This window comes from Oryctolagus cuniculus, chromosome 1, assembly GCF_051225735.1.
Source record: "Oryctolagus cuniculus isolate XC-2025 breed Fujian yellow rabbit chromosome 1, ASM5122573v1, whole genome shotgun sequence".
In the NCBI taxonomy this organism is placed as follows: Eukaryota; Metazoa; Chordata; class Mammalia; order Lagomorpha; family Leporidae; genus Oryctolagus; species Oryctolagus cuniculus.
In genome coordinates this window covers 165,705,510-165,729,927 of record NC_142867.1, presented here as the reverse complement: position 1 = coordinate 165,729,927, position 24,418 = coordinate 165,705,510, and the positions used below count along the sequence as shown (strand labels likewise).

The 24,418-nt window shown below is 38.6% G+C and overlaps 1 protein-coding gene across 7 annotated transcripts in view; it reads left to right on the top strand.

Annotated features, from left to right (window-relative positions):
* RFX3 (regulatory factor X3) overlaps positions 1–24,418 on the top strand; it is a 337,813-nt gene that overhangs the window by 113,992 nt on the left and 199,403 nt on the right. For all 7 annotated transcript variants that reach the window (XM_070051492.2, XM_051846155.3, XM_051846162.3 and 4 more), the window contains one exon: positions 23,290–23,414. In XM_070051492.2, coding sequence (XP_069907593.1) covers positions 23,298–23,414 — 117 coding nt within the window. In that variant the 5' untranslated portion in view covers positions 23,290–23,297. The remainder of the gene's footprint in view (positions 1–23,289; positions 23,415–24,418) is intronic.

Genomic DNA, 24,418 nt, shown 5'->3' with positions numbered 1-24,418 from the left:
GAACATTACTAGCCCCCTTTTACGAACTGAGAGAGGTTGAGTGGTCAGCAGTGATGTGGTGTGAGAGGCAGTGCCATCTTAGATCTCATTGTGTCACCTTTCCAAAAGGACAATTCATGTTGTGGGGTTGGAATTTAGGTAATAAGAAAGATTTGGGGTGATATATTTGAAATCACCACAATATACGAGTGAAGGGGCCAGCACTGTGGTGTAGTAGGCTAAGCCTCCCCCTGTGACACTGACATCCCATATGGGTGCCAGTTCTAGTCCCGGCTGCTCCTCTTCTGATCCAGTTCTCTCTGTGGCCTCGGAAGACAATGGAGGATGGCCCAAGTGCTTGAGCCACTGTGCCTGCATAGGAGACTGGAAGGCAGCTCCTGTCTCCTGGCTTTGGATCGGCATAGCTCCAGCTACTGTGGCCATCTAGGGAGTGAATATTTCAAATATGAAACCCAAACTTTGTTTTATTAACTTGGAAATAAAAAAAAACATTTTTTACAAAATTAGCAAACTGGAGTGTGATAAGAGCATAGATTTAATAGTTTGATGTAGTTCTGTGTGTGTCCTGTTGTCTTTGGCTAGGAGTGAGTCTTTGGCAAAACATTTGATCTTTCCAGAGCTTAGGTCATTGTGTAAAATAGAGAATGATATACATTTCATAAAGTTCTGAGAATTACATTTCAAGTATTAAGTTTAGCAGTGGTGCTTAGTAAATGATTAGGTTTTTTTTTATTTTTTATTTTTTTTTTTATTTATTTTTTTTGCTATTTGCAATTGAGAAGAAAATGGAAGAAAAACAGTCATGATTTACTGGGAGAATCTTAGGTGCAAAACACCAGCCTTACTTTTCTTCTTATTATCTAGGTAGAGGTGCATTTTCCCCTGATTTATTCTTTAGTATTCATCCTCCCACACTGAGATATGCACAAAAAAATAGCATAAAAGATTTTCCACTTGCAGCCTTACTCAGAGTTGTCAAGAGAGCTGCTGCACTCTAGAACTCAGCTCTATTTTGACTCTGTTGAAGATGTTAAAACAGTGAACTGTTAGGTTAAATTCTACATTCAAGAAGCATTTGTTCCTTGTCTTCAAAGCAAGAAGAAAAGGAAACAGTAATGAATTCTTCAAAGAAATTGTATCTGTGGTAGTTTCAGATAGTTTTCTGTATTGAGGTTTTTTCTTTCTTTCTAAGTTAATCCCAAGCGTGAAAAAGAACATTATCTGAATACTGAAGATAGGCTATTTAAAAATAAAAGTGTTCACTTCTGAGCAACTCAAACAGATAATAAACTATAAATATGATATTAAAAATATTAAATTTCCTTATAAAAGTAATTTGATTGGGCCGGTGCCGCGGCTCACTAGGCTAATCCTCCGCCTTGCGGGGCCGGCACACCGGGTTCTAGTCCCGGTCGGGGCACTGGAATCTGTCCCAGTTGCCCCTCTTCCAGGCCAGCTCTCTGCTGTGGCCCGGGAGTACAGTGGAGGATGGCCCAAGTGCTTGGGCCCTGCACCCCATGGGAGACCAGGAGAAGCACCTGGCTCCTGCCTTCGGATCAGTGCGGTGCGCCGGTCGCAGCACACCGGCCGTGGCGGCCACTGGAGGGTGAACCAACAGCAAAGGAGGACCTTTCTCTCTCTCTCTCTCTCTCTCTCTCTCTCACTGTCCACTCTGCCTGTCAAAAAAAAAAAAAAAGTAACTTGATTATATATTTTTGGGAAGGAACATAAATCACCTAAATCATGAACTTTTAATTTGTTACTGAGCATTATTCATATTTCACAAAATAATTTCATAGGTAAATTGAGTAAATTATCCTTGGTATGCATTATGATATACCTAAGATATTTTAATTACATTCTCTTGGAAAGATATGTATGTGTTTCTATTTGGGAAATTTGTCTTAATAGCAAAGACTAGCATCCTTAGAGGAAAAGGTTATAACTAAAAAATTTTGGATGTTGTTACAAAATGATAAATTTTGTAGAAATGTCTGTGTATTTCCTAAGGAAAGATGTTTTTTGTTTGTTTTCTTTTGTCTTTTTTGGGCTTTTCTTGATAAATTGAGAAAAGTTTTGTGTATATAAGGCCTGTGCTTCAAGAACCAAATCAAGAGATATGATTTTTGGAACCTTGATATAAGCACATTAAAATCATTTTTTTAAAAAAGATTCATTCATTGGGGCAGGCCCTGTGGTGTAACAGGTAAAGCTACCACCTGTGGTGCCAGCATCCCATATATGTGCCAGTTTGAGTCCCAGTTGCTCTAGCTAGTTCAGATCTAGCTCCCTGCAAATGTGCCCAAGTCCTTGGGCCCCTGCACCCACATAGGAGACCCAGATGGAGTTCCTGGTTCCTTGCTTCTGCCTGGCCCATCCCTGGTCACTGTGGCTATTTGAGCAGTAAACCTGTGAATGGAAAATCTCTCTCTTCTCTCTGCCTCTGCCTTTCCCTCTCCCTCTCTGTAACTCTGATTTTCAAATAAACAAAGTCTTTAAAAAAAGACTCATTTATGTATTTGAAAATCAGAATTGGAGGAGGGAGGGAGGGAGAGAGGGAGGGAAGGAGGGAGGGAAGGAGGGAGGGAGATCCACCAACTGCAGGTTCATTCCCCAGATGGCTGCAACATCTGTCACTGGGCCAGGCTGAAGCCAGGAGCCAGGAGTTTCATCTGGGTCTCCCACTTGGGTGCAGGGGCCCAAACACTTGAGCCATTATTTACTGTTTTCCCCAGGCCATTAGCAGAGAGCTGGATTACAAGTGGAACAGCTGGAACATGAACTAGTGTCCATTTGGGATGCTGATGTCACAGGTGACAGCTTTACCCCACTATGTTGCACCACCAGCCCCTAGAATCTTAGTTTTACACACCACCTTAAAGTACCTTGTTCTCTATTTTTATTCAACTCATATTAAACAGCAAACACAGATTTTTGATACTGGTTGTGACTTTGTATATTCAGTAGGGTACAAAAATGAATCTGTGTGTAGAATTGCCAAAATTAATAATAACAAATCATAAATTTGTGTTTTTTCTGCACAGAGATAGTCCTAAATACCCTCCTCTTTCTAAAAAATACCTTTGTAAAGGGGATGGCATGCTTGAGAAATGGATGACTTCCTATTTTTTTTTTTAAGCAGATGATAGCTTTTGCTGCAACCCCATTCCATCTCCTGAAGCCACCTCAGGGACTCAAAGCTTTCACTGGCTTATGAGGGTTAGGAGCAACAGCTGTTGAACTTCAGAAATGCCAGCTGCACCCTTTGTACCTTTCTTTTATGACCTTTTACTCAATATATTTACTTAGGAAAGTGATATTTTTATTTAGAGCTCTTTCAAGAAGGAAAAACAGCCAAATAAGTAAATTTATTAAGTTGTTTAAAGCTTTTGATTATTTTACTTTTTTACTGCTAACTATCATTTATACATTCAAACAAAAAAAGTTGCCTTAGAATTGTGTTAAGAGCTAAATTTGTAATTCATAATACTTCCTGGTAACATGATATAGTAGAGCTTCATTATGGAGATTTAAGCAATTGGCTACATAAACCAAACTCAGGGTCATTGCATCTAGGGGCCTTTCTAGCCTTAATGCCTGTAAGCATACTTTCTTGAAACACAGGTACATAAAATAATACTGGTCTTATTATAAAGTATCTACTGTATTCTTAAAATACAAGCCAGTACTCTTCAGCACTGTTGATGTGATCTCATGATATGCTTTGTTTTGAAATAGTAAGCATTTTGGCTGTGTGCCTTATGTAAGTATTGAAAAAATTACTTTTTATGTCTGTGATGATAGAAATGACGTGACTGCAAAATACTGTGGATAATGTAAAAATCAGATCTCCAGATGTGCAAGTGATTGATGTAATTAAGCTGCATTGCTGATTCAGTGTGTGTCCATTAGAGCTATTGGGAGGGGTTGTATAGGCTGTTTAATTATAGATCTTACTAGGTCCTAGTATTTGGGAGAGGGGTGACAGGGATAAGGGAGACAGAGGTAGAGAAGGAACACAGATAGGGAGTGAAGAATGACTGATTCACTATACATTTGAAAAATTCTCCTGCTGGTTAACTTTATTAAAACTTAGCCAGTTTTTCAAAGTGAACTATTTTACGATCCCACAAGTAGTGTATGAGAATTCCATCTAGTCTACAGCTTTATCAGTGGTTAGTAATGTCAGTCTTTTGATTTGGTAATTTTAGTGCTCTCTTCTGGAGCACATATACTAAAACTGATTTGGTAATTTTAGAAGGCATACAAGTATCTTGTTGATACAGTATGTTGTATCTTGTTGATTTGAATTTGAATTTCTCTTAGGGCTACAGATGTTAAACATCTTTTCATTTATTTTCAATTTATAGAACTTCTTTATTGAGATCGAATAAACATTTTGACCAGATTATAAACTGGATTTTCATCTTACAATTAACAAATATCTGTTGCTGTCTTGATTTAAAAAGAATACATCTTTCACTATTGAGTAAACTTGTTAAGGAAAGGTAATGGGGTCTTTATATGTAAATAACCATACAGTTGCTTTTAGGAAACATCATCCTTATAAACCTGGTATGTGAGAAAAGTGACTCCATGGAACATTGAAAAGTAATCAGCCTGTAACTATATATGATTTCGAGTTTGGTATGTAAATATTAGCTTACCTCTGTGGTGAAACAAAAATTCATTTACATTACTTATATAAAACGGACTATATAGAACACATAACTTTTGAATTGATTATATTGGAAGGTGTTTGCTTCAACCTTGTTTTTCTATCCCTTCAGTACTGCAGAATACTACTTCTATGTAAATTAGGTGTGGACAACTTGTGAACTAATAAAATCAAACAGTGTACATCAAATGACTAAAGAAACCAAGAAGTGTGCTTGGTTTCAGAGTTCAGTTTGTACAAAACAATTTTTAAGTCTTCTTAAAAGAAGGCATAAACACATAGAGGTAATTGCAAAATAGTTTAACATGGATAAATTGTGCAAGTTGTGGAAAGCTTGTAAACCTGACACCTAAAACTGATTACCCTTGTGAGCATTTCATGCTGTTTGACAGTGAAAAGTACACCTTGTAAAAGCTGTTACACAAACTATTACATTTAAAAGATCTCACACCCCAAAATTACACTTACTTGCTACAAGTGAAAATTCAGAATTTGCACCCAGTTTATTTTGGCTGCAATTACCATTGTGTTGAATTTTGCTTTTCCCCTCTTCTTGGCAAACTAGAAGTTAGCTTTTTTGTTTTCTTTATTTCAGTGTAAACATGGTCAGTTTGTGCATTATAGGTTACATCCAGCAATGATGTAATAATAAAATTCTCTGCCTAAGATGTTCAGATACTTCATATAATAATAAAACACTGAGTCCATAGCATCATGATCCTCTGAGAAAAAAATGAGAAAAAAACAACTCTGCAACATGGTCCAGAATCTCTGTAGACTATAAAATTCGGTGAAACACTTCAGTTGATATCTCCACACACACAGTTTGCCTCATGAGAAACCTTGTTAAACACCCTGATATAGTGCCTTATTCATTTTTGTAAGAAAGAAACTTGGAAATGTCTAAGAGACCCCCTCATTTTAGGATTGCATTCTCCATGTTATGTGAGTATTTCCTTCAGCATGTATAATAAGCACTGGAGCTTCTGGCAGGCCTACCTACTTTTTTTGGAGTGCTTTCTTTCTTTCTTCTAAGACACAGTTTGTTAAGAAGAGCTGTTGACTGGGAATGGAGAGTCCTGAGTTCTAAAGCCAACTGTGATACCACATGATGGACCATTTGGTGTATTGGTCCCAGATTCCTTGTGAAATGGGAACCTAACTAGGTTATGTCTTGAATACTTTTTAATTGTTGATCATTTCAACTTAAACGAATGCCAAATTTATCATTGATAATTCAGATAGTGAATGATTTCCAGTCAGGTAAAACAGAAGCAACATATTCATCCATTTGATTTTACAATTATTGGAATTAAACTACAGAATGCATTTAAGTAGATAGGGATTATGTGTGTGTGTGTGTTTTTTTTTTTAATTTATTTGACAAATAGAGTTAGACAGTGAGAAAGAGAGACAGAGAGAAAGGTCTTCCTTCCACGGCCGGTGCTGTGCCAATCCGAAGCCAAGAGTCAGGTGCTTCTTCCTGGTCTCCCGTGCAGGTGCAGGGCCCAAGCACTTGGGTCATCCTCCACTGCCTTCCCAGGTCACAGCAGAGAGCTGGATTGGGAGAGGAGCAACTGGGACAAGAACCTGGCGCCTGTATGGGATGCCGGCGCTGCAGGTGGAGGATTAACCAAGTGAGCCACAGCGCTGACCCCAGGGATTGTTATTATTATTATTATTATTTTTTTTTGACAGGCAGAGTGGACAGTGAGAGAGAGAGACAGAGAGAAAGGTCTTCCTTTGCCGTTGGTTCACCCTCCAATGGCCGCCGCGGCCGGCGCGCTGCGGCCGGCGCACCGCGCTGATCCGATGGCAGGAGCCAGGAGCCAGGTGCTTTTCCTGGTCTCCCATGGGGTGCAGGGCCCAAGCACCTGGGCCATCCTCCACTGCACTCCCTGGCCACAGCAGAGAGCTGGCCTGGAAGAGGGGCAACCGGGACAGAATCCGGCGCCCCGACCGGGACTAGAACCCGGTGTGCCGGCGCCGCTAGGCGGAGGATTAGCCTAGTGAGCCGCGGCGCCGGCCTGTTATTATTATTATTTTTTGACAGGCAGAGTGGACAGTGAGAGAGAGAGAGAAAGGTCTTCCTTTGCCGTTGGTTCACCCTCCAATGGCCACCGCGGCCAGCGCGCTGCGGCCGGCGCACCGCACTGATCCAATGGCAGGAGCCAGGTGCTTCTCCTTGTCTCCCATGGGGTGCAGGGCCCAAGGACTTGGGCCATCCTCCACTGCACTCCCTGGCCATAGCAGAGAGCTGGCCTGGAAGAGGGGCAACCGGGACAGAATCCGGCTCCCCAACCGCGACTAGAACCCCGGTGTACCAGCACCGCAAGGCGGAGGATTAGCCTAGTGAGCCACGGCACTGGCCCAGGGATTATGTTTTAATTATTTATTAAACCGTTTGTATTATCATTTATAAACTCCATGGCATTCAAGATGTCCATAACCCTTTGTCTTAATTTTCAGATTGCAATGATCCCATCTATGTTGATGCCTCAGCAGAAGTAGTATGAGATGCAGGCATTTTTATTAGCACTAGTTAAGAGTTATATCAAATATTCTGCATCATGGTAATTGAAAGTAAGGGTTTTGTAAAAATTTTTTTGTTTTGATTTTTGTTTTAGGGGATAATGTATCATAGAAGATTATTACCTTGGTTGAAAAATCGCAGCATGTCTAGTTCTTGTTATGTGTATCAGATCGAAAAGGCTAACTCCAGACAGGACTAAGTGAAAATTGATCTGTTAAACATTTGTATTGTCTAGTACTGTGTATTGCTGAGTAAAAAAAAAAAAAAAAAAGCAAAATTTTACCCTGTGGACTTAATAGATGGTATACTACGTTCATATACTTCACCCATTTCTAATTGTGTAATCTTATGCTGATAGAAATATCTAAGTTCTGTGCCTCACTTTTGTCTTATCTGTTAAAAATGGGCTAATAATAGTTCCTACCTTACAGGATTAGGGGGAAGATGAAATATACTGGAGTCCTGACATAAATATCGTAACTAATTAGTAACAAGAAGCTTCCTGGGATACCTTTTTCCTTTCTTTTTTTTTCTTTCCTTCCTTTCTTTTTTGCTGGAAAGTTTTAGTGTTTGTTAAGAGAAAATAGAAGAATATCAATTGAATGTTACTAAGTTCAAATAAATTTCAAATGGCTAATTAATGAAGTGAGAACAATTACTATTAGACTAGTTACTTATTAGCATTTCAACTATGAAAATCGTAGATCTCTGAGTACTTCTGTCTCATAAAAACAAAGGAAGCATACCAGGCCACTTATTCCAAGATGACATGATTAGAGCATTGGATCTGAATCTAGTATTCAGTGATTCAGGTGTGCTTATTAAAACACAATAAATTATATACAGAGGTTTAGAGCAATAGCTGGAGACTTGATTTGCTCATTTGAGTGTATTTAATCCTTATGTTGTTTCTTTATTTAAAAACTATGCTTATAAGTTCTTGGTATATGGAAGTTATGAATTTCTGCTGTAATGAGAAATTGAAAGTGAAATTGCGTTAGAAAATTAAGAAAAGCATTTTTTTTTAGTAGAAAACTTTTATTTAATAAATATAAATTTCCAAAGTCAACTTTTGGATTCTAGTGGTTCTTCTCCCCTAACCACCCTCCTACCCACAAACCATCCCATCTCCCACTCCCTCTCCCATCCCATTCTTCATTAAGATTCATTTTTAATTATATTTACATGCAGAAGATCAACTTAGAATATACTAAGTAAAGATTTCAACAGTTTACACTCACACAGATACACAAAGTATAAAGTACTGTTTGAAGATTAGTTTTACTGTTAATTCTCATAGTACAATAAATTAAGGACAGAGGTCCTACATAGGGAGTAAGTGCACAGTGACCCCTGTTGTTGATTTAAGAATTGGCACTCTCATTTATGATGTCAGTAATCACCCAAGGCTCTTTTTATGAGCTGCCAAGCCTATGGAAGCCTCTTGAGTTCACAACCTCTGACCTTCTTTAGACAGGGCCATAATCAAAGTTCTCTCCTCCCTTCAGAGAAAGGTACTTCCTTCTTTCTTTCCGCTGGGATCTCACTCACAGAGATCTTTCATGTAGGTTTTGGTTTTTTTGTTTTTTGGTTTTTTTTTTTTTTTTTTTTTTTTTTTTTGCCGCAGTGTCTTGGCTTTCCATGCCTGAGATACTCTCATGGGCTTTTAACCAGATCCAAATGCCTTAAGGGCTGATTCTGAGGCCAGAGTGCTGTTTAGGGCTTTTGTCATTCTATGAGTCTGCTGTGCATCCTGCTTCCCATGTTGGATTGTTCCCTGCTTTTTAATTCTATTAATTATTATTAGCAGACACTGGTCTTATTTATGTGATCTCTTTGACACTTAATCCTATCTTTATGATCAGTTATGAACTTAAACTGATCATTTTAACTAGTAAGGTGGCATTGGTACCTGACAGCTTAATGGGATTTGGAGTCCCATGGCAAGTGAAAAACATTCTTAATAACTTGATTGGCAGTGACTGTAATAAAGAGTTTATATGGAATTTTTGAAGTACTGAGTATCTCCAATACAGCACATTCTATTAGTAATATTTTAGCAGTCTTTTTTTTTAAGATTTATTTGTTTGAGAGGCAGAGTTACAGAGGGAGGTCTCCCATCTGCTGGTTCACTCTCCAAATGGCCACAATGGCTGGAGCTGTGCTGACCCAGAGCCAGGAGCCAGGAGCTTCTTCAGATCTCCTACATGGGTGCAGGGGTCCAGGCACTTGGGCTATCTTCCACTGCTTTCCCAGGTCATTAACAGGGAGCTGGTTCAGAGGAGGAGCAACTGGCGCCCATGTGGGATGCTGGCACTGCATGCGGAAGCCTAAGTTACTGTGCCACAGCACTGCTCCCCTCATCACAGACTTAAATTCATTCCTTTTGAACTTTCATCTACTTATTCAAATTGAGGATCCTTTATGTATTGGGCTCTGTGGCATGTTTGTAGGTGAGAAAGATAAGCGCTGGTTGGAGAGATTCTTATGATATCATCATTGCTGTGTGATTAATCGAAATAGGAGACACAACAACAGACCCAGACTAGTGCGAAGAATGGGGAATAAGACTTGTTATTTGGGAAGCTGTCTTGGGGAGAAATAGAATTTATATGGAGACCTGAATGATGAATATGAGGTAAGATGGGAAGGAAAATTGTCTCAAGTAGGAGAAGCTGCCTATTTAAATGCCCCAGGGCTAGGAAACAGGATAGTTCCACATCGAGAGATTGCATGTGCTCTTGGGAAAATGGTAGGCAGAAGCTATGTTCTAAAAAGCCTTGTAAGCCTTGTTAAGGGGTTTTTAGTTTATCCTAAGGGTGCTGGAGGCCCGTTGTAGAGAGTGGCCTGGCCTCTAAGGATCCCTGTGATGGGATGGAGATAAGTGAATAGATTTTTTTTTTTTTTTGACAGGCAGAGTTAGACACAGAGAGAGAGACAGAGAGAAAGGTCTTCCTTTTCCATTGGTACACCCCCCAGATGGCTGCCACGGCTGGCGCACTGTGCCGATTTGAAACCAGGAGCCAGGTGCTTCCTCCTGGTCTCCCATGCAGGTGCAGGGCCCAAGCACTTGGGCCATCCTCCACTGCACTCCCAGGCCACAGCAGAGAGCTGGACTGGAAGAGGAGCAACCGGGACTAGAACCTGGGTTGCTGATGCCACAGGCAGAGGATTAGCCAAGTGAGCTGCGGCACCGGCCAAAGTGAATAGATTTTTGAGAGATAATTCGGAGACAGAATCATTTGTCTCAATAATTGATTATATTTGAGGTAAGAGAAGGAAAATAAGTCTGACTTCTTTCGGAAGAAAGTATGTCCAGATGACTGGATTGTGAGATTGCCTCTTTTGTTTTAGGACATCAGTAGATTCTGAACTCCACTGGGACAGAAACTGTCCCTCATAGTACTTAACAGCTTGGAAGGGTTTCATAAGAATAATGAAAAGTTAAGCTTGGTGTTGATTATTTCATTTGAATGATTGGACTTGTAATGCTAATGGACTGTTAAAAGAAGATTCAACAGGTAGTTAAAAATCCAGAGCTGCTTTACTAGAATTACTGAGTGGAAAGTTATTCATGTTTAGACAGCAATTTTAAGTGGCTGAATTCTTCAAAACAGGGTACTGAGAGAGCATAAGAAAATACCATAAATGAATCTCTTTATTGTGGGTTCAAAAGGAATTTAACCCTGTAGGGGAAAAAATAAAGACTCATCAGAAAAGGTAGGCAGAAATTCAGGAAAACTGAGTCTTAGAAGACAAAGAAAAAGAGCTTTTAAAGAAAGTAAGGGATTTTCACTAATTTTGAGTGTAATTAGGTAGTAAAATCGGTCCAAAAGCCAAGAAATGGTCATAGAATTTGTAGATGGAGAGATTGTTCCTTAACAACTTTGGCAGAGATGGTCTTCTTTAGAGCAATCTGATATCTGACAGAAACTCAACATCAAGACATCAGGAATTGAGAATTTTCAGAAATGGAGATGGTGACTGTAGAGAACCTTTGGACAAGTTTGGTGAACAGGGAAACATAGGGATAAGAAGAATAGATGTTAATGAATGATCAGTGATAAACTCCCTGAAGGAGACCACCACAGTGTAACAAGAGCAGGAGGGAGAGTAGAAAATTAATCTCATTATGTAAAATTTCACACCTAAAATATAATGACAACTCTGTGAAATCATCGAGAATTTACAGTTGATTTGAAACACTGTGATAACCTCATTTAGAGGCATTTATTGAAGGTTTGAGCAAGCCTAAAATAACCTATTTTGGACATTGAACTGTGTTGTTGGGAGTTTTTAAAGGAATTGTTTCTAGAGCTGATTTACTCAATTGGAAGTCTTACATATTATGCATCACTAATTGCATAAGCTTCAAAGGAACTGTATTTTCTATTCAATATAATTATTTAAAATTTTCAGGACTTCACAATGAATTTTTCTGTTAAGCATAGGAGTTCATATGGTTGGCAGGGTTCTTTCATCTATTTAGATTTTCATCCTTTTCCCAGATCTTTATTCCAAAAACATATATTTATACATTTCTATAATAAAAGGCAATGTAAAATTTTCATTTAATTAATAGCATTATGTTTTACAGCAAATGTTTCCAGAATTTTATGTGTGTGAATATATAAAGTTTTTTTGAGGTCCGCCCACACTCATGTTCACTATATTTGCTAAAAAAAAAAAAAGCATTAATGAAATTTCAGTTTTTTAAGATGTGGTTCATTTAAAAATGGGGTATATTGTTTCCATTATTAGCAGTGTTATCATACAGAATTATTTTCCCCTTTTAGATGTTTTGATCTCTTTGAGCCTGTCATTAGAATAGTTAGAAACTGTAAAAGACTCTATTCACTTTTATAAAAAGAAAAAAGAAGGCCAGCACCGCGGCTCAATAGGCTAGTCCTCCGCCTGCAGCGCCGGCACACCGGGTTCTAGTCCCAGTCGGGGTGCTGGATTCTGTCTTGGTTGCTCCTCTTCCAGTCCAGCTCTCTGCTGTGGCCCGGAAGTGCAGTGGAGGATGGCATCAGCGGCCATTGCGGGGTGAACCAACGGAAAAGGAAGACCTTTCTCTCTGTCTCTCTCTCTCACTGTCCACTCTGCCTGTCAAAGAAAAAAAAGAAGAGAAAAAAAGAAATTCCTGTGTGGGCTAGAGAATCTAACATGAAAGTTATCTTTGGAGACTTTTTTGGTATGAAAAAAATTCAGCATTCCTGTTCTTGGTTTTTCCCTGTATGAAATCCAAAGGAAGTCTTCGTGTTGACTGGCAATACTATCTGTGTATTTCTCATGTGGCTCTTTGATTATTGCTGGCTGTTAAGCTAATCTTTGCCTTCCCTTTTCTTGTTCCCATCCTATCTAAAATGACACTTGGAAGCCCTAGTTGTTGAGTATATTCTTGTTTATCAAGACCAAACTTAAGGCGAGGTGGGTACGTTTGTGTATGAAGATAAAATCACACTGGTGAGTGTTGGGGGAGGGGGATGAACAAACTGTATTGAGGGTACCTAGGAACAATGACCAGCTGACATTAGTGCTAGTTTAGAAAGGGGATGTTTGGGGGCCGGCACCATGGCTCACTAGGGTAATCCTCCGCCTGTGGCGCCGGCATCCCATAATGGCGCTGGGTTCTAGTCCCTGTTGCTCCTCTTCCAGTCCAGCTCTCTGCTGTGGCCCGAGAGGGCAGTGGAGGATGGCCCAAGTGCTTGGGCCCTGCACCCGCACAGGAGACCAGGAGGAAGCACCTAGCTCCTGGCTTTGGATTAGCACAGCCAGCTGTAGTAGCGGCCATCTGGGGGGTGAACCAACGGAAAGAAAACCTTTCTCTCTGTCTCTCCCTCTCACTGTCTGACTTTACCTGTCTAATAAAAAAAACCACGAAATATATTTTCCCATATTCCAAATCAATTCCACAAATAACGGAGGCTCTTACAAACATTAAATCATATATATATATACACACATATATATTTGCCTACTTCTTACAGCAGAAAAAGAGTCAGTTTTGATTGCAAAGCACACCAGTGACAAAAAAAAAGGGGGGGGGGATATTTGCTTGATGAGACCATCTAAATTCCCCACTTATATTCTCTTTAATTGGAGATACCTGGAAGAGGCACTCTTGTTGTCCTATACAAAGGACAGAATTGGAATTCAGATCTTGTTTCTGGATTGGATGATAGGTTGCAGGTAGTGTTGTAAGTAAGGGATCATATTTGATATTTGGGAATGTGTGTTACAATAGATTTCAAATCTTCCCTCAGCACAAATGTGAAAGATTATGGAACCTAGCAATGAGTGATTTTATAGATACTATTTTCAGAGATATTTTAAAAATAGTGTATATTATTAGGATCATTGAAAAGATTTTTTTTGAGAGCCCCTTGAGAGTTTTGTGCTACTTAGCTGTAAGAAGGGAGGCAGCGCTTTTACCTAGCAACAGAACATATCAAAAATCTCTCTTCACAAGTGTCTGTAGGGTTGTGATGGATGTTTAAGATGTAAACTCTAAGACTGACTCTTTGAGATGGTTCTAGGCTGAGATGGCTCTTTGGAGCCTATGTTGCTTTTTTTATTATTTTTAAAGATTTTTATTTATTTATTTGATAGGTAGAGTTACAGACAGTGAGAGAGAGAGACAGAGAGAAAGGTCTTCCATCCACTGGTTCACTCCCCAAATGGCCACCACGGCTGGCGCTGCGCTGATCTGAAGCCAGGAGCCAGGTGCCTCCTCTTGGTCTCCCATGTGGGTGCAGGGGCCCAAGCACTCAAGCCATCCTCCACTGCCTTCCCAGGCCACAGCAGAGAGCTGGACTGAAACAGGAGCAACTGGCGCCCAAATGGGATGCCGGCGCCACAGGCGGAGGATTAACCTAGTGCGCCACAGCGCCGGTCCCCTATATTGCTTTTGATCAGGAAGTATAGAATAAATTTGAGAGCACTCAGAGTTTTTGATCTTAGGTTTGGGTAAGCCCTTAGGAGTTCCATCAGTGGTATTTTACCCTCCTGTGATGCAGTTTAAAAATATTTCCTAAGCATGTAATTATGTATCAGTAAATAAAATCACATCATTCTATGTTGGCAACCTTCTTTTTTTTTTTTTTTTTTTAAGATTTATGTTATTTATTTGCCTGGCAGAGTGATAGACAGAGAGAGAAGAAATCTTCCATTTGCTGGTTCACTCCCTAAATGGAGTTCTGGGGCTGGTCTAGGTTGAAGCCAGGTTCCCAGAACTCCATTGGGGTCTCCCACTTGGGTGAGAGGGCCCAAGTTCTTGAACCATCCTGCTGCTTTCCCAGGTGCATGAGCAGGGCCCAGCATCTGAAGTGGAATAGCCAGGACTCGGAACCTGTAGAGGATGCCAGTGTTGTGAGTAGTGCCTTAACACTCTGTACCCAGCAATCTGCTTTTTATGCTTATAGTATTGTAGGTAGCATTCCGTATTGACTTTTATAAATCTATATACAACTCAAATGTAGGGTATAAGATAGAATAGTTTATTAGTTACCTGATTGTGGATACTTTAGTTGCTTATTTTTGGCTGTTAGCAATACTTAAAGCAAACATCTGTGTGTTTATGCTATTTACATTCACTCACTTAATTGGGCCCTTGTTTGACTTTTTTAATAGGATAATTTAAATTCCATTTTAAAATATTTATTTATTTATTTGAAAGGCAGAGTTACACAGAGGGAGACATACATAGGGAGAGAGAAAGAGAGAGAGAGAGAGAATGAGAGAAAAAGAAAGAATCTTGCATCCACTGTTTTATTCCCCAAATGGCCACAATAGCCAAAACTGGGTCAGGCTGAAGCCAAGAGCCTGGAATTGCATCCTGGTTTCCCAGTATGAGTTGTGGTGGCCCAACCACTTGGGCCATTTTCTTCTGATTTCTTAGGCACATTAGCAGGAAGCAGGATCAGAAGTGGAACAGCCTAGACTTGAACTGGTGCTCATATGGGATGATGGTGTCATGGGTGGTAGATTAACCCACTATGCCACTACAGCAGCCACCTGGATTTAAATTCTTGAAAACAAATCAGTATCTGTCTGTGTCTCACATCTTCTGTTATCTGTAAAATATTTTATAAACTCAGAGTTGGTGCAGGTGATTTTAACCTGTGATAGACTTTTCCAAATCATAAAAATTATAGTTTGTTTAATTCATGAATGAATGTATTATTGATAACATCCAGTAGATTTGATACATATTTGTAGTTCATATGATGTTTATGTTTATTTCTTCAAATTATCATTTCTTCCTTTAGTGTTCTTAATTTCTGTGGTGTACCTTATCTTTAAAGTTGATTTTGCTAGCATTCTCATTGTCTGCTGCTGTTACAAAGTTCGTGCAACAAACCAGCATGGTGATGATAGGTCATTGTTATAGGAGTGAGACAGTATTGAGCTTGCATCTTTCCTTTATCTATTAATAGCTCTGTGACCCTAGGGTAATGATCCAAACTTGCTAAATCCTTTCTTTCCCTCTTATAAAATGAGAATATCAATTTCATCAGCAAAATTAGAATTAAGTATATGCAAAGCAGCTATCGTATACACAGAAAGTACTCGACATGTGAGAATAAGTATACTTATTATCTATAATAAGGGTAGTAACAGATAATTCTCACTGTTGATTATGTTTCTATTCTAAGTGTTAATATCATTAAATAACCCATTCAATCAGTGGGTTCTAGACACTCTCAGAATTAGACTGACCAGGGTCAGTGTTTTGGCATAACTGGTTAAACTGCTGCCTTCAACACCAGCATCTCAAGTCCTGCCTGTTTCGCTTCCAATTCCATTTCCTGCTAATGCACCTGGGAAAGCAGTAGAAGATAGTGCAAGTGCTTGGGCCCCTAGACCCATTTGGGAGACCCAGATGAAGCTCCTGGCTCCTGGTTGTGGCCATTTGGGGAGTGAACCAGCAGATGGAAGATTTCTCTCTCTCTATTTCCCACTCTCTCTCTCTAACCCTGCCCTTCAAAAATATAAAATAAATCTTTTTAAAAACGAGAATTAGACTGATCAGTAGGCAGAAACATTTATAGCTTCATCTCATAGAATTTGCTGTGTATTATGTCATTTGGTTCTCAGATCCTCCTTCCAGAAGGAAAGAGTGTAGGATTAGGATATTTAAAGGTTTTAAAAATGTGGTTGGCTTTAATTTTTTTCCCTTTAGTCATTATCTGGACACTGCTATATTTTAGCATCTAGATAAGACTGATTTGCCAATTAATTCATGAAAATGAAACAAAATACTGGGATGGCATGAGTAGTTGATTAGACAAACACTTGGTTCTCATTTTCCCCAAACTACTTCAGTGCTTGAAGACAGCTTGATAACTGGAAATAAAAACAAATCACAAAATAACTCTTATTTCAGTATTTTGGCTTCAGAGATAATGGATCATTTCATTTTAGTTTTTAAGTAACCAGCCCATTAAGATAAAAATGGTTACAGTAATTTAATTTGATTTTTCCTTTCTTAAAGAAATAGTTTCTCTGAATCTATTCTGAGTCAAGGGCAGAATTAGTTAAGAGAAAACCTTTGTTTGAAAAGTGAAAAAAGTTACCCAGGCAACCTGTATATGTTACCAGTGTGCTGATTAATCATCACCAACATTAATCACTGTCATCTGCTATCACAGGAAGATGACTGCAGAACAGTCTACACTATTATCATTCTATCATTTTTCTACAGATCAGTTTAGTACAAGAGATGCATTGTATATTCTCATGTAAATTATAACATCAAGCCTAAATAAAGAGGCAGAGCTTTTATAATATAGAAAAGCATGAATTCTTTTACAGCCTTCATTTACTTGATTTGCTAAAGCTGCTTATTTTACTGAATAAACTTCATGAAGGTGTATTTAAATAAAAAATCTTGGTATTTGACTGCAGTTTATAGCTTAACTAGTTTCTTTTATTTGTACTGGTTAGAGAGGAAAAAGCCAAGTTTTAGTGTTTTATATTTGTAGTAGGTACAATATATGTTTGTCAAAGTTTCAATTAGATTTATCACATTATTTAATCAAATATATAACATATATACACACATGTAATTCTCAGTATGCCATTTTGTTTATCACTATGTATTTTTGAATATTACTTAATATCCTGGTTAGTTTTAAAGAATTGGAGTAATAATACTTTTTCATCATCTACTCCAGAATAGTCAGCAATATATACATTTCATACTAATTTTTGGTTCATAAGGTATGTATCAGTGACCCCCCTCCCGCCAAAACACACTCTTCACTTTTAGAGGTCTTATTTTAATTATTATAGATTTTAATAATTATAGGCACTAAATGTTCTTTTATTTTCTAACATTTAGTAATTCTGATGTTGAATCACAGTATTAGTAATAAAAGCTTTATGCTGCAGAACTTTATTTAGAATGATTTTTGGATCATCCTCTGTGTAACAGTACACTGAGGATAAACTCTGTGCTCTGTATGTTAAAAATGGTAATTTTCAATTATGAAATGACATTTCTATAATTAGTTTGAGTCAGGTTTCTAATGCTCTTGCAAATTATTTATTCTTGAGTATTGTCACATTTTATATAATTTATTTCTACTAAACCTCTTAAGTGAGTATCCCGATAATTTTGGTTAATTTGGTTCAAATAAGAATTGGAAGTAGCATCTTTTTCTGTAAGGAAAATGGAAGGAAATTCTCTGTTGCCCTTGAAAACTAAATTACTGGTCTTTATTTTCTATATGAATGAAAATCTGTTATATTCTTCAGTGTTAAGAACAATACAGTGAAGTGTAGTAGGGTCAAACTTTGCAGACTTTGCTTTTTGGAAGAGCAAATTATTTCCAGATGAAAGACCCCAATAAATACAAGATGGATACTACCTGTTTTTAAATTAGCCCTATTATATAGTTCTGTTTGATAAGTAATTGATTAGATCAGACTATTAAACCATTTAATAGGACATGTACATTGTGTGTGACAAAAAGAATCCAACCGTGAATTTGAGTGTATTAAATAATCTTCAGGAAGTTCCTGAAAGAAATTTGAATGCCTTAAAACTTGCAATAATGCATGTTTGTTCCAAACACATTTGATTTGTCTAGGTTTTGCCCATCAGGTTGAAGAAATGCTAATCTTGTTGCTTTGGGCAGCTGGGTTTTTGCAATATTCCTTTCCTTTTCTTAGAGGTTAATTAGCCTTCTTTCAAAGTGTGGCCTATTTAGCTGTAGATTCGCATGATTCAGCCAGAGCTGACTGTACAAAGCAGAACCGTTAACAGGCGGGTGTGTCCAACTGCTTAATTAGCCAGAATAAAAAGGTCCTTTGTCAAACAAGCATCTGTTGCTCATGACACACCTGACAGCCACATTAGGCAAGGATGACTAGACTGAAATTGTGCATGTCTCTCCTGCAAGAATATACAACTCATTTGCATTTGGGCTGCATCATTGACAAGCTGCAGGGGTTTATTTAGCTTATCAAAATGGATTAATGTGACTGCATTTGTGACTGATAAACAAATATCACTTGAAAGGAGGCTGTGAAGAAACTAAGCTAACCAAATTACTCACAAACATAAACAAAGCAGCAGAAACCAGTGCTGGATGAATGTCCCCACAAACTGCTATCCTGGGAGTAAAACAAAACCTGCACGTGGTGCATACGAGGACACTACCTGCATGTGATGATCCACACCTGCAGAAATGTTGGAAATCTCTGAATTCTGTTGGAGTACTCTGCACTATCAGTGAGATTAAATGATTTGTTTAGCAAAAATTGGCAGGAGGGTTATACCCCTCAAACCTACTTTAACATTCTAATTGATCTTCTGTTAAATGAGGTCTTCAGAATTAATGAGTTAAAATGCCTGTGGAAAAGTACTTACTAGTTGAGTTTCATTATGGCCTCAGGAGAAACACAGGAGATCCTTTCCAATTTGGGTGTCAGAGAGAGCCGAGCCTATCTGTCCATTGTTGTTAGAAGTGTAGATGAAATACTGTGGATTGAGAGCCCTAAAGACTGCTGCTGTTCAGGACCATAGTTTCTAACTCTTCATTTGGAGCCCTATCATCACGTGGTTGCAAAGTTGCATATGGAGTGGTTGACATCATGGGTTTTAGTCTGAATTCAAGCTCTTCCACTTAATAGCTGTGTGACTCTTGAAAAATTATTTAATCCATTTGTGCCTTGGTTTCCTCATTTAAGTGGGAATTATAATGCCTCCATCATGGATTCTTCTTTGTATTTAAAGCACTTAGTGTAGTGTCTAGTACCAGGAAAGACTAAGTGAGAGCTAATAAAGGTTGTAACCTTTTGAGCCAGTCCCTGGAAGGGATGTGGTTGAAACCATCTCCAATCATGAGACTTGACAAAGGCAAAGAGAGCCCCTTCCTCAAAGGTAATCAGTGAAATCAGTTGAGAATGAAATTGTGTCTATGAAGGAAGAGACAAAACTAAGAGCCTAAGTACTTATCACCTAGCTTCACCTTATAACCTAGGAGCCAAATAAGTCAGATCAGACTGCAGTAATTTAGGAATTAAGAGAAGCTGCTCTGGGAGTAGGTTGATAATTGGTCTGTTATTTACTGACCTGGATTGTGCTTTATATGCCAGTTTTGATGTGATATGTGGGCAGAGCCAAAAGCTAAATGGAAAGTTCTCCATGAGAGAGAGAGAAAGGTCTTCTTTTTCTGTTGGTTCACCCCCTAAATGGCCACTATGGCCGGCGTACTGTGGCCGGCACACTGCGCCAATCCCAAGCCAGGAGCTAGGTGCTTCCTCCTGGTCTCCCATGCAGGTGCAGGGCCCAAGGACCTGGGCCGTCCTCCACTGCCCTCCCGGGCCACAGCAGAGAGCTGGACTGGAAGAGGAGCAACCGGGACAGAATCCGGTGCCCCAACCAGGACTAGAACCCGGTGTACTGGCGCCGTAGGTGGAGGATTAGCCTATTGAGCCGTGGCGCTGGCCATAAGCCATTGTTTTCTACCTGTCTTATTTTCCTTGCTCTGTTCTGTGATGATATTCCTGTTGGATAGTTAACATCTTTTCCTCATTCTAAAAGTGCAGCAGTTTGTTTTTCTCTGCTCTCCTTCCATCTGTGCAACATCTATTATGGAACTCAGGACTTCCAGCATGGTCTAGTAGTTTAGTACATGGGCTTATTTAGTGTGATGTCCAGCCACTCCCTTTCTAGTTCCTTGCTGTGTTGCCTTGGGTAAGTGACTTAACCTCTAGGAGTCTCAATTGACTCATCTGTAGGAGGGGGAGATCAGAGTTTCAGTCATCTAGTTAGACGTTTCTATCAGTAAAATGGTCAGAGCTTGGATATGACTCTTCTGTATGAAACCAATGAATCAGTGTGTCATCAGTATTGTTTCAAACCCTAAAATAATTTTTTCTGCTTTCAGTTCAATTTATAATAAGAAGTTTCTCACCCTCAGAGGAATCACAAATCCAAATACCAGTCAGGGTCAGGCAAGTGAATAGGTATAGCTATTTGAATAATTTGCTTATAAAATACTGGCAGTTAAAAATTTTGTTTTGTAATCTCTCTGAGTCAAAAGCATCCTGTCTATGGGAATCTAATGTAGTTCACAGGAGGCCATTTTCCAAATATATCCCTTTCATACTCTGTTGTGCTTTCTCAGGCAGTTTATTGGGAGTTGATAAGAATTACTTTATAGGTAAATTTAATTTTTAAAGGGAATTTCTTTCTTGCAAATGTTTGATTTCACACAGTGGGTATCAAAAAGTATGGGTCATGTACAAAAGAGGCTGTGTAGACTGCTCTGTGATACAGTGTATGGATATACAAACTAGCCTTGGTAAAATTCCCAGCCAGTTCTTGGCGAAATAGGGAATTATAGTGAGAGACTCCCTGTGAGAAACTCAGCTACTTTTGATTTTGCACTTTAAAGGGTAAATCAGAATGGGCAAGCCTGTCTTTCTCATCTGTATCCTAAATTGACAAATACCATTAAGCCATCTTGGAGGTGCAAGAGAGACTCCAGAAACCTTGCTGAAGATGACATCTAACATTTGCTTCATTCCTTAGTCCTTGCAGAAAAGCTCCTCTGCTATAGCACACATGGCATGGACAGCCTATAAGTTAGAATGAGTGAAAGGACATTTCTTGTGCAGTTTTGTTTTTGGTGGGGCAAGGGGTGGTGATTTGGGTGTTTTCTGCAGTGAAAGAAGGAGAAAGAGGCACAGATAGGGTTCCTGGTTGTGTATTATCTCTCAAAGTTTTGAGAACTGTTGGTCCCCCTGTAATCTTAATTAGATAAGAGTTTTGTGTGGGAAATACTATCATTCTCATAATTCTTAGGCATATCTGTGATATTAATGCTAGTACAGATGGGTGTGTGTGTGTGTGTGTGCGTGCGCGTGCCTGCATGTACAGTGTTACATTTTTAAAAACTAGCCAACATGTTGGAATTTTCAGCTTCCGTTAGAAAATTGGAAGAATGAGAATCTGCAGATTTGCTTTCCATATATCTACAATATCCCAGAGCTAAACATGAGCTGACCTGCATTAATGGCTATTAGACACAGTCTCCATCCTTTTTATTTTGTTAGCCCCTAGCTACCTCCCTCTGTGTGCCTGACGTTCCTTACCTGTGAGTGAAGATTATAATACTAACTGCCTTGACTTGTTACACAAGTTAATTTATGTATGAATTAACATGTAAAGCATGTAGAAGAGTCCTGAGCATATGTGAAATAATCAAAGCTATCTGTTACTGCTACACCTTACCTACTAAAGTGTATTATACTGTGGAAAGGTTTCACAAAATAACATTCAGTCACCTAAAGAGATTCCAGTCTAAAAGTCTACCAAAAAAATGAAGCACAAGTTTAAAGTGAAACAAGCTCAGTCCTGAGCCCACTCCTGTTCAACTTCAGTTTCTTAACCTCTCTGGGCTTAGATTCCTCAAATAAAATAAGACTAGATCTGATGTTTTCAGAGCTCTGTTTCTAAACCTGAATGTGATGATGTCAAGTTTGGGTAAAGAAACACCAGAAGAGGTATTGCTGTGACAGAAGATGCTGAGAGAGGTTAATTTTCTCTTTGAAAAAACATATTTCCTAAGAGAAAATTAATTTTCATGATTATTCTTTACAGCTTTAAACCTTGGTGCAGTATTTTTCCTAGACTACCTGAGATAAAACTTGCTTTTACTCCAGGAAAGAAAATTAGATTTCTGGTCTCCACTCATTGGCAGAGAGACGCATATTTATTTTATTGAAAGTATAAATAGCAAAAGGAGGTGTCAAGGCCAGGAAGCCTGAAAAGGGATGCTTGTTAGAGAAAATGCAGCAAAAATGTAACCCTGTTACATAAGAAATGAAGTGAAAACTATGGCATGTTGAATTGTGAGCAAGAAATAGTCAAATGTCATGTTTTTGTTTACAAATCTCATGCATGTGATGTGATACTGAGTAGTCATCCTCATCTTTCAAAAATGTTAAGCACTATTGATAATTGGCTATCATTGTGTGAGAATATAATTGAATTTTTTTCATACTGTATTCTGCCACAAGTGGAGAAAATTATTAAATTTGATCCTTCAGTTATGTTTAGGACATACATTAATATTTATTTTAGATCACTGAGTAGTATGCTGGAAAAAAAATCTTATAAATGATTTATTCTAAAATGTGGTCCTCCAATAACATCCTTCTAGTCTATAAAAATTTCTAGAAATTGGAGTTCATGACATATTTGCATCCACATAGGTTTTGTGTTCTAAGAATTAAGAACTTCTTGATAGAATTTTGGACCATAGTCTATAAAGAGATCAAGACCATTTATAACAGGTAAGAACTAAGGATGGAAGCTTTCAATTAGATCTAACCTTTGTGGTCTCAGAATAAGAAGTGCAAATGGATACTTAAAAAATGTAGATTAGTAATTTTCTCTATTTAAAAAGTGGTCAAAGTGACTGTATAATCATTCATGGGCAGTGTTTTGGAATAAGAGGTATTACAAGGATTGAAAGTATAGAATATTAAAACAAATGTAGCGAAGGTGATCACACAAGGGAAACATTCTGAACTTTATTTTTGTGTTAATCTGTTTCAGAGACCATCATGCAGACATCAGAGACCGGGTCGGACACAGGTTCGACAGTGACTTTACAAACCTCTGTGGCTAGTCAAGCAGCAGTGCCTACGCAGGTGGTGCAGCAGGTACCAGTACAACAGCAGGTAAGGAGCTGCTGTTCTCAGTGAAGAAGCTGTTACTTTCGTTGTGTGATTGTCTAGCACAGCTGTATACAAAGATTATGTGGACTTTCTTGTCTCATGGTGTGCTAAGGTTGGCATAGTTCAATTCTTAGTTAGTTGAGAATTTTCTGGGTGTGCCAGATTCTTTGTGTTAGGTTATAGGTGAATACTCAAACTATCTCCATTCTGAAAGATCCTCTTTAGTATAGGAGAGTTATTTTTTCTGACTTGACCACTCTAGAAGGTTTTCTGTTTCTCTTTTCTTTCCCTCTTCCCACCCTAGCAATCACAACGTTCTGCTCCTTTCACATTGAACTGTTAACATCAATACTTTCATAATAATACTGGTCACAATTAGTACTCAGAAAAGGAAAGGATGCATGCATTTTTTGAGTAGGAATTTTGCCTTTGTGGTGTTTAAGAAAATACCTTCACTTTAAGTTGCTGATAAATACTATTTAATGCAAATAAAGTTATCTGAAAAGTCTGGAGATCTGAGTCATTCCATTCAGAAAGTTGGGAATGAATTCATCATCAGATGCTTACTACAGGTCTTATTCATACTCAGGGCAGTTGGTTTGTTTTGAACAGATACTGACAAAATAATGCTGTTCATGCAAGTTAGTGGTTGTGTGTGTGGATTGTGAATACATTGGACTGTCATAAGAACATGAGTGAGAAAGATTGTATGTCAAGTAGCATTCTCTTGAGACTCAAGGTTTGCCTATATTTTCTCAGTATCTAGGACAGTCTGTATTCAATTATAAATAAGTCTTTAGGAAGAGGAATATCTTTTCATAAGTGATAGTTGGAATGATTCAGGCAGTAATCAGTATATAAGAATTGGTTTGGGTCAGCAGAGTGCTAAAATCCCAGGGAAGTCTGACTTTTTGAGTTAATAAAGACTCCTGAAGTTAATTTTTTTTTCTTAAATCTTAGCACACTCACATCTGGTCTCTGCCATACGTACACACACAATTTCCCCT